The 10,769-nt window shown below is 39.1% G+C and overlaps 1 protein-coding gene across 2 annotated transcripts in view; it reads left to right on the top strand.

Moving 5' to 3' along the window:
* The window catches only part of Clns1a (chloride channel, nucleotide-sensitive, 1A), a 19,542-nt gene extending 8,980 nt beyond the window's left edge, over nt 1-10,562 (top strand). The window contains exons 3-7 of one of the 2 annotated variants that reach the window (XM_005379834.2): nt 126-227; nt 822-929; nt 3,265-3,438; nt 7,180-7,271; nt 9,832-9,918. In XM_005379834.2, coding sequence (XP_005379891.1) covers nt 126-227; nt 822-929; nt 3,265-3,438; nt 7,180-7,247 — 452 coding nt within the window. In that variant the 3' untranslated portion in view covers nt 7,248-7,271; nt 9,832-9,918. Of the gene's footprint in view, nt 1-125; nt 228-821; nt 930-3,264; nt 3,439-7,179; nt 7,272-9,831 lie in introns of both variants that reach the window. The other variant, XM_013511809.1, reaches the window with a different exon arrangement.
* The last annotated feature ends 207 nt before the right edge of the window (nt 10,563-10,769 follow it).

The following is a 10,769-nucleotide window of genomic DNA, read 5'->3' on the forward strand; positions in this document are numbered from 1 at the left end:
TCACTTTGTAGCCCAGGCTGGTCTTGAACTTGGCAATGATCCTCCTGCCTCAGCCTCCCTAGTGCTGGGATTACAGGCATGCGCCTCCATGCCCGGCCTAAAAGGTGTTTTTATTCCCTTTCTAGAAGAAATAAAAGAATCTCTTGCTGATGAAGAAGAGGAAGATAGTGATGATGATGTTGAACCTATTACTGAATTTAGATTTGTGCCTAGTGATAAATCAGCATGTGAGTATTCTATAACATTCTTTTCCTTTATGTACTAAGCATTCCCCCCCATTCTCTCTCTCTCTCTCTCACACACACACACACACACACACACACACACACACACCTTGTTGTTTACCTTTAGAACCATTACCTTCTATTGCTTTTTCTTCATTTTTGCATCTGTAATAATGAAGACCAGGTACCTATTCATAGAAAAGATTATGACTGTAGTGAGAGTACTGTAGGTACTATGCTACCTGGTATATTTTGGGAGTGAAGGAGTCTAGTTAATTTTATTGCTTGTTGCTGTTGACTGTGAGAATCCAGCAAATGGATGGCAGAGGGGTCACAGCACTGTGACCAAGGATTTGATGGCTGTCCTCAGAAATCCAGCCAGCCATGGAGATTTCAGTGGTGCCTCTAGCCCTTGTTCTGTGACTTGTCCACTGTCTCAAGTGCTTGCTGGATCATCCTCCGTGGGATTTTGAAGGTTTTACGTTGTTACCCTGGACACTTTTTGTCTACTCATTACATTTACTTGCAGTGATGGTTGTTTTTATTATAAAATTTTATTGTACATTTAAAGAGTTACAACTTAATATCCTTGTTCAGTGGAGGCGATGTTCACTGCAATGTGTGAATGCCAGGCCTTGCACCCAGACCCTGAGGATGAAGACTCAGATGATTATGATGGAGAAGAGTATGATGTGGAAGCACACGGTTAGTGAAATGGATCTTAAAGTACTTGTTTTAATGTCTCATTTCAGGCATTTATTTGTACTGGGGGGGGGTTGGGCATTATATAGTTCTTTACAGCTCCTTCAAATATTCAGCATAATGGTTATAAATAAAAGTGAGCTGGGCTTGGTGGCACATGCCTGTAATCCCAACATGTAATCCCAACACTTGAGAGGCTGAGGCAGGAGGATTGCTGCAAGTTTGAGGCTACCCTGGGCTATACAGTGAGGTTAAGGCCAGCCTGAACCACATAGTGAGACTTGTCTCAAAAAGAAGAAAAAAGAAAGGAAGGAAGGAGAGAGAGAAAGAGAAAAAAAAGAGAAAGAAAGAAAGAGGCACTTAACAGACAAATTAGAAAAATGTATGGGCTTTCTAGGTTTTTGAGGGTAGAAATAAAAAATGTTTGGAGGGAAAAATGGACATACAGAGACAAATGGAAAGAAAGCATATGGCAGAAAGAAAGGGTAATCAGGAAAGTCTTAGGCTGAGCCCTCTGCCCCCAGAGATCAAGCCACCCCTTGAGAGGCTGGGTCAGCCTTATTTAACATATTTCTTGAAATAGCTCACTGCCAAGGTCATTTCTTTTTTTCTCAGAATCATACTTCATTTATCTAAGAGTGTTTCCCGTTGCCTTCCCAGAGCAGAATGCATTCACCAGCCTGGTAGAGTTGTAACTTGAGGCATTTGCTGTTCCCTGTGCTTTTCCTTACACCAATCTGGGTGCCCAAACCCCTTTCTTCCTTGTGTACCCAATTCTCAGCCTGAGACAAACTGATGTCTAGAATTCTCCTCCTTCACATACTATATTTCCCTGAAAATAAGACCAGTTCTTACATTAATTTTTGCTCCAGAAGATACAATAGGGCTTATTTTCAGGAGATGTCTTCTTTGTTCATGTAGTACAACAATCTACATTTATATCATGTAGTCTATACTTACTCATTTAATCTTATGTATAAAAATCCATATTTATCTAAACACAGTCTTCATTGTCTTCTGAAACATCATCCTAAACTCTCCAAACCCCAAATTCTCGCCTGAATTTCTTGTGACTCCACTTCCTGTAGAAATAGTGGCCTCAATCACATGCCCAGCAATAGAGCGGTCCTTAAATGAGTACTTCTTGTCCATGTATCCTGCTCATTGTACATTGGTACAGACAGCTGTCAGTGATTTTTTTTTTTAACAGTGATAGAATTTATTTGAAAAAGTAAAAGTGAAGAGTGAGAGAAACTGGCTCTGTGGATTGACTTGGGCCAAGTAAAAGAGGAAAAAGCAAGATAAAAGTACACCCTGGAGGACACAGGGAGGGCTATTGTGAGGAAAGCCGTGATAGGCTGTCAGTGACTTTATCCCATGACTTCTTCACCCAAGTCACAACCTCTTGCCGGCTAGGCTTCACAGAGTTTCCATTAGTCCAAGGGTTAATGGGAGACTTACAAGACAGAAGTACCGACAAAACTGATGACAAGTAGGAATAATGGTCCCCACAAAAGTGACAAAGAAATGAAAACATTTTATTTCATGTGAGTGTGTTAAGTATATCTGTTACAACACTTGGTGTATTAAATTATGAAGATTCATACTGGAGCACAACCATGCCCATTCATCAGCAGGCGTGCATGTTATGCACAAGTTGTATCTGTACTCCAGTTGGTTATTCAGCAGTTAAGTCTTGAATTCATCTGTTACGTAGGAGTTTACCTCGATGCCAAAGGCTCCCACTTCGGTATTCATAAATACTTCATTATAGTTTATGTTACCATTTATTTTAAGTATTAATGTCAGGAATATTATTTATTTTTGGTTGTATATTAATATTATTATTTTATAATGCAATACATCCATTGTGGGTTGCAACACATGTACTACCAGTAAATGCATCCATCTAGCTGACAGTCTAAACTAGAGGTTATTTTGGGGATAGGGCTTATATTACAAGCATCCTAAAAAATCATTCTAGGGCGTATTTCTCCAATTAGGTCTTATTTTGGGGGAAATTGATACCTAAATATGTCCTTTTTGAGATTTTTGACTGATTTTTTAATCCTTTATGTATTTCCAGACTTCTTTTTTTTTTAAAATGAGCTTTATGGGGCTGGGGATTTAGCTCAGCGGCAGAAGCGCCTGCCTGGCAAGCGCAAGGTCATGAGTTCGGTTCCCGGTACCGGAGAAAAACCAAAAAAAATAAATAAATAAATTAATTAATTAAATGAGCTTTATATTAATCAGAAAAAATACCTTCCATACAAATTAATATCAAATTAATTTTGCTTTCATCTGTGAAACTACCTTCAAACTCTTTCTGTTTTTTCAGAACAAGGACAGGGGGATATCCCCACATTTTATACCTATGAAGAAGGATTATCCCATTTAACAGCAGAAGGGCAAGCCACATTGGAGAGATTAGAAGGAATGCTTTCCCAGTCCGTGAGCAGCCAGTATAACATGGCGGGGGTACGGACAGAAGATTCAGTAAGAGATTATGAAGGTGAGTATCCTTTCTCATCAGTGTGAAAAGATGGCACTTGGGAAATAATGGAAGTTGTAAAGAAACATATTTTCTTTTGGAAACTGTAGGAAAAATACCAGAATTAATTTCAAAATAGGAATTCTTATGTTTTTTGTTTTGTCTTTTTTAGTAAACTCCCTCCCTGTGTCTATATCAGCTACAAAACTAAGCTTTGTTCATTATGTTCATAGCCTTCTTTTTGCTAAGGATCAAACGTAGGGGCTCACTATGCTGAGTAGGCGCTGTACCACTGAGCCACATTTCTAGCGCCAAATATTTTTAAAATGCTCACAGGCAAAGAAATGGAAAAGCATTTTCAAAGAAATGAAAACAATTTTGACTGAGACATACTGGCTATTAATTTTCTTTTGTAAATCTGTGTTAGTTTGATAATAAAGTACCATAGACTGCAGGGCTTAAATGATAAAAAATTTCCTGTGTCATAGTTACAAGTGTAGGATTGGTTCTCTGAGGCCATGAGGGAAGGGTCTGAATGAAGCCTCTTTCCTTGGCTTATAGATGGCTGTCTTCACCCTGTGTTTTCACATCATCTCCCCTTTGTCCACATCTCTGTCTGGATTTCCCTGTTCCATGAGTCCTGGTTGTCCAGAGACAGATAAAGAGTGTGTATCTGTTACACACATACATAGCAGGGGAACATCCCTATGTTTTACACCTAGCTGCTACTATACCTGCTATTACCATTTAACATCTGCTATTAAATGGAATAATCCTCCCTAGGAATGTTTCATGTGTGTGCTGTCTTTGTGTATATAGACGTACATCTAAAAGTATAACAGATAAGTAAGTACTAAGAGGGAGGTTTAAAAACAGATCCTAGTGGAGGCTGGCAAGTCTGAAATCTTCAGGGTCAGCTGACAGGCTGAAAACCCAGGGAAGAGTTGACTAATACTATAGTTTGAGTCCGAAGGTGGTCCGCTGACAGAATTTCTTGTTAGGGAAAATTAATCATTTTTCTCCTAGGCCTTCTGCTTCACTTAAAAGTATGGTAGTTTAATGTCAGCTAAAAAATATCTCCAAGAAACATCTAGAATAATGTCTGGCAAACTAGGTACCACAGCCTCGCAAAGTTGACACATAAAATTAATTCTTTTTTGTTGTTGTTGTTGTTTTGTTTTGTTTTTCCGGTACTGGGAATCGAACTCACAACGTCACGCTTGCCAGGCAGGCACTGTGCCGCTGAGCTAAATCCCCAGCCCCAAAATTAACTCTTAACACCCTTCTTTGTGGGTGTGGGTTTGTATTACTGGGATCAAACTGAGCTGCACCCCTAGCCCTTAAATTCCTTATTTAGTAATTTATAGCACATGCTTTAAACTCATACACACTTTGGCTAAAGTGATAATTTTGTCCTTTAACACATTAACATATTAGGACTGCCTATGTATAAAACTTCTTTGACTACACCATTGGTCCATTTTCTGAACTGAATACCACTATCTTGTTTTTTTCCTTTATGGTGCTGGAGATTCAAGTCAGGGCCTCTTCCACATGCCAGGGAAGTGCTTCATCACTGAGCTCCACCCCTGAGCGCCAGCTCCTATTTTGAAACAGGGTCTCACTAAATTCCCCAGGCTGACCTGGAACTCTCAGATCTCCTGCCGCAGCCTCCCAAGTAGCTGGGATTATAGGTCTGTACACCTGCTACCACAGGATTCTTACTCCCCATAAGCCCTCACTACCTGTAGTAGCATTTTAGTGCTTCATATTACTCGTTTATATAAGAAGTTATTTATTGTATTTACATACTAAGGATTGAACTCAGGCCCATCACATTGAGCTACATCTCCAGAGCTTTTTTTATTTTTTATTTTGAGACACAGTGTCTTGGTAAGTCACTAAATTGCCCAGGCTGTACTTGAACTTGCAGTCCTCCTGTTTCACCTTCCCAGGGTGCTGGGATCACAGGCATGCACCACTTGTCCAGTGTAAGAGTCTATTTACTAAACCACTAAACTTGGTGCAGCAAATACAGTAGTGCTCTAGGAAGATGAGGTTACTGTCCGCATGTCAGTGAAATTCTACTGAAGAATAAGTTAACAGTATATGGAGACACAGCCTTGAAATATAGGAGATCTTTAGGAAGCCGTGGTATCTATGCTAGAATCTGAAAAATGAAGAGAAGTGACTGAGGTGAAGAGGGAATATCCACTGATTGGGAGAGAGGTAGAACGATTAGCTGTGTGCAAGGGTTGAAGAGACCAGTCACTTCTGGGAAACTCTAATTTGTTATGTCTGGAACTTGGGAGTTGGAGGGTAGTTATTATAGAAAGGTGAAGTAGTGCATCAAGCTATGTCTTAAAGGAACTTGAAAGTCTCATTAAACAGGTAGGTGTGGTGGCTTAAGTATAGGGAGACCCTCTGTCAACAAAAAGGGAAAAAAAAGGGCTGAGGAGATGGCTCAGTGTGAAGGCCATGGGTTCAGGCCCCAGCACGGGGGTGGGGTGGGGTGGGGGGTGGTGTTGAACATTACTCTTGTGTCAGTGGGAACCCATGAAGAATTTGATGACTTGGTTGTAATATGGGAAATTGATTGGAAAGGAAAGATACTGGGAGAAGTTATGTTATGTGGCCGGACATGGTAGCACACGCCTGTAATCCCAGCACTTGGGAGGCTGAGGCAAGAGGATCTTTGTGAGTTTGAGACCAGCCTGGGCTACAAAGTGAGCTTAAGGCCAGCCTGAACTGCATAGCGAGACCCTGTCTCAAAAAGTCAAAAAAACAAAAAAAAAAAGAAGTTACGTTATGTGACTTACATATTAAGTTAGATGAGAGTTGTGACCTAAATTAAGTATAGGCAGTGAATATCAAAAGACTTGACAGATTTGAGAGATTTAAGAGATAGAACCAACGGAAGTTAGAAACAGACTTGAGTTTTGGGTTTGGGTAGGTAAGAAGTACCCGTTAGCAAGATAGGAAGGAGAAGCATTTTTGCATGGAAAGGTGATGAATTACTTTAGATACATGGCATTTGCATGTGCCAGCAGTGAGATGCCAAGGGGCTCTTGGCAGAAGTTTGATGGGGGAAGAGTTGAGGTGCTAATTGGGGTGAGGAAATAGAGAAAGCAGCTATAAACAAGTCTCCAGACTTACTTTCCCTGTTTCCTGCCCAACTTTTTAATCTGGTGAGATGAGAAAAACAGATGAGCAAGAAGTTCATTCTGCTGATCTTGTCCTTTTTCATGAATGTTGTTACATGTTCTGTGGAGACAGGGCTACATACCTTTTTAAAAAGCCTATCACAAACAGTGCAGATCTGAGAAGAGTGAACAGTTGAAACCTACTGCATTGGAAAGGTCTTACCTAGGACTAGGGATGCAGCACAGTGGCAGAGAAAACACTTGCCTAGCATGCATGAAACTCTGGGTTTGATCCCAGTACCACAAAATGAAAAAGAAAATTCCTGCCTGGAGTCCTTTTAATGTTAAGGTTGAGAATTTACAAAGTAAATGTTCAGTGTATGTAGTAATTTTAACTAAGCTAAATCTACTGGTAGCATTTTCCTTCTCAGTCTGTTTTTGGATATGTACTTCAGGTTTGGTTTTTTTTTTTTTTTTTTTTTTTTTTTTTCAAAGAAAAAAATAGCAACTCTAACCAGCAGAGGGCAGTAGCTTCGTTCTAACTGAAATTATAAATTGAATCTTTCCCTTTTTCAACTGCTCAGTAGAGTATGTCTCAGCAAATAATTTTTTTGTTCAGATGGCATGGAAGTAGATACTACACCAACAGTTGCAGGACAGTTTGAGGATGCAGATGTTGATCACTAAAAAAATGATGTATGTTGCTTTAAGGTGAGTAGTTTATTCTTACTAAACATGAAAGTCATATGATATGATTAATTTTAATTTTCATAACTTAAGAAAGCTCTATAAGCAGTGATTTTTGAAGTTCCTGAAAACTACATGGCTTTTTCCCCCTAAGAAGTCAGTCTGCAAACATAGTATTGTTCAGTTTAACATCTATCATACACCTACTGTGCCAAGCACTGCAGTGGGAATTGTTATGTAGAAGAAAAAGACATAAGTGGACTTAAGAGTTTAACCATTGACCTTAGCCATTTGTTCAGAAACGGAGACTCCCTGTAGGCTCACGTGGGAGTAGTAGAACCTGCCCTAGTCTGCTCTTGAGTCCTTTTCTTGCTTGCAATCCTTGAACCTTAACACATTCGTGACTTGCTACTTCCCACTGCTTTTCAATTTAGGGAGGAAGTAGAAGTAGTTCCAAACAGAGTCTAAGGCATTAATCATAATCTTGCATTTATCTCCCTCATGGAAAAACAATGAGGGACCATGGAAAATCAGTGAGGTCCTAGGGATCTTAGTATTAGGTCCCTGTACTTTTTTGTTGTTGTTGTTTTGTTTTTTTTTTTTCCCCTGGTACTGAGAATCGAACTCAGGACCTTGTGCTTGCCAGGCAGGCGCTGTGCCTTTGAGCTAAATCCCCAACTCCTCCCTGTACTTTTGTCCAAAAGCTATCCTTTCCTAGGCTGTTTCCTATCTGCTTTTCATGGCTGACATATGTAAGAGCTCTTGGCCAGTTTTTTTTCCCTCTCTGGTGATACAGAGCTTTGCCTGAAGTTTGTCCTTGTTTGCTTCTTTGTTATTAGGGGAAAGTATATTATCCTTTGTCAGCTTGAGTATATAAGCTGTATTAGGTAGTAACTAAAGGTCACGTAGCTAATTTATACCATATGGAGCTAGCACTAGTAACCTTCATAATAGTCTTTCCTTTATAAGCTGTGAAATTTTTGCCATTGTTAAATTATGCCACTTTCTATCCTGTAATGGCATTGTCTTCTTGAATTCATACTGTTTTTGAGCCATTGCTTCCCAGGTTCTTTTATTTTATTAAGCAACATTTGTATATTTGACTTAACTGCTGCCTCCATCAGTCTTCCAGTAGTTTGTAAGCTCTCATTATTTGCTGGTAAGTCACATATTTCAAAATTCCTTGTTTTCTTCTGATACGTTTAATTCTGAATCTTAAGTATTCATTAACTTTATTGAGTTGTAATTCCTGTACAGTTTAATTTTATATCAGAAATCAGCCTTTTAAAGTTCCAGTCCTTTCAAAGTATTGCCGTTGTAAATAAAACAATTCTCATACCAATCATGAATTGTGATACTATATCTGTGCTTGCTTTCCAGGTCCTGCCAGTAGAACTATCAGAAAGTAACCTTTATAGAGTTCTGTTATTTCTGTTTGGAATTCAGGTCAACTACCCGGAGAAGAAACATGAATAAACTTTATGAGAAGTATCTCTTTGCCTCTGAGCAGAGAAGACAAAACAAACAAGAAATAGGCCACCAATTCATGAGAAAATTTGTAGCTATTTTGTGATTATTTCACCATTACAAAGCATCCGCAGAATTCTTGCCAGGGATTAAAGTAGCATAAATCTTAACTCTTTATTTCTGCATTCACTATGTCAGTGGCTGCTTATGGTCTGAAATCAGTGATGCCTCCCCCGCAGTTATGTGCACACCACTGGTGCTCTGGAAGCTTTGATTCTCAGCTCTCGCTCCACATGTCTGTAGCTTCTCCTTGGCAGACCTTTTGGTACCAGTGCCGGTCATCTTTGCTTATTTCTTGTTACATTCTTTATAGCATGTTGACTTTTTCACTTAAAGTTGTTTAGTAACTTTTATTGAAACTGGAAGGCAGAATTTTTGATCTTTTTGCTTTCAAGTATTTATCCTTAAAAAATAGACTCTTTAGAGAACATAAACTACTCTGTTAATAATGATCATGAGAAACGCATTTGGACTGACATTAATGGTTATACAAATGGGATGCTGCTATAATCCCTGGCAAGAATTCTTAGGATTCTTTGTAATTGTGAAATAACCATAAAATAGCCATAAATTTTCCCATGAATTAGTGGCCTATTTTTTGTTTGTTTTGTGTTCTCTGTTCAGAGGTAAAGAGATACTTTTCATGAAGTTTTTTTATGTTCCTTGTCTGGGTAGTTGACCTGAATTCCAAACAGTGTCTGTAAATTTATAATCATCTAAAATTATGTGTGCCATTGAAGGATGAATAAGGAATAATTAGTGTTTATGTAACCATTAGTAATTTCTGGATAATGGAACTAGGACCTCTAAATGCATGAGATGGAGTGAAGGGAAGGTATGTGAATGGTGGGATAGTAGCTCTACCACACACTGGACTGTGCCTTCAGATGAGGCATATAACTTGTCTGATCCTCAATTTCCTCATCTGCAAAATGGGGATGATAACTGCCTGGCAGGTTATTGTAAGGCCTGAGATACATTTACTCCCCTGACACTCCTAACAAGGCATTCAATAAATGATAGTTGCTATTGACATTGTCAACCTTTTGTTTTTCAGATTCTGCTCATAACTGTAGAGAGAACTTGGTGCCTCTTCCCTCTGAAGAGAGGTTGATGAAAGTCTTTTTCCTTCTCCAAAACTCACTTAAACCAGTTCTTCCTCAAGATAAACTATACTGAGACAGCAAGTTGTCACCAGCAGAAGAAACTATGACCTTTATTAACAAAGGTGAATTAGCTTAACAAAGGGGGTATTTGTAGTTTATCTTTTACTCTCAAACTTTGTGTCTAGGTACCCACTGACTAGGCTGCAATTCCTGCCTTTCTTGTATGCGTTGTCCATACACTAGCAGGAACTGAGCAGGAAATAGGCTGAAGTTAAGATTTTTTGGGGGAAGGGGGGTGCAGGTCATTGGAGTCTAGAGATATCCTTATCCCTAAAAGAAAAGGCAGAGAACTCGGAAGGATCAGTCTTGTCGTTCTCCACAGGGCAAGAGTCTCACTAATTTGGAGCTGAGATTAATTCAGACCTCTCTAGGTGGTCTCTTGGGAAACATCCCAGTTGCAAATCTTACCACTAAGTGCTTCTGGGTAGCTTCTGTCCTTCCACCCTATTTTTCCAGTCTGCTTTGTTCTAGACTTGTAGGTTGTATCCTTTAATTTCTACCTTCTTAGGTTAGTTTTCTGTAACAGAACAAGTGAACTGGGATGAGGTCCTTAAAGTACCCCTGATGGTAATTGTTTTGTCTTTGTAATAGCTTAACAAATAAATCTAGGTTTTCTATATTATTGCGCTGTCATTCTTGACTAAACCAATAGCAAGAAGTTTGGTTTTTTTTTTAAGGCAGTGCAAAAAAATGAGATCTTGTTGGTCTCGTTTTTGTTCATTTTCATTAAGAACATGAAATAAGAAAATGTATAGTTAGAACTTCTGGCAAATATTTAGTAAAGCAAGGATTTAACACATTTTGGGGAATTTCTGCTGCTTCTCCTTGG

The sequence above is a fragment of the Chinchilla lanigera genome, unplaced genomic scaffold (genome assembly GCF_000276665.1).
Source record: "Chinchilla lanigera isolate Chin_1 unplaced genomic scaffold, ChiLan1.0 scaffold00013, whole genome shotgun sequence".
Taxonomy (NCBI): domain Eukaryota; kingdom Metazoa; phylum Chordata; class Mammalia; order Rodentia; family Chinchillidae; genus Chinchilla; species Chinchilla lanigera.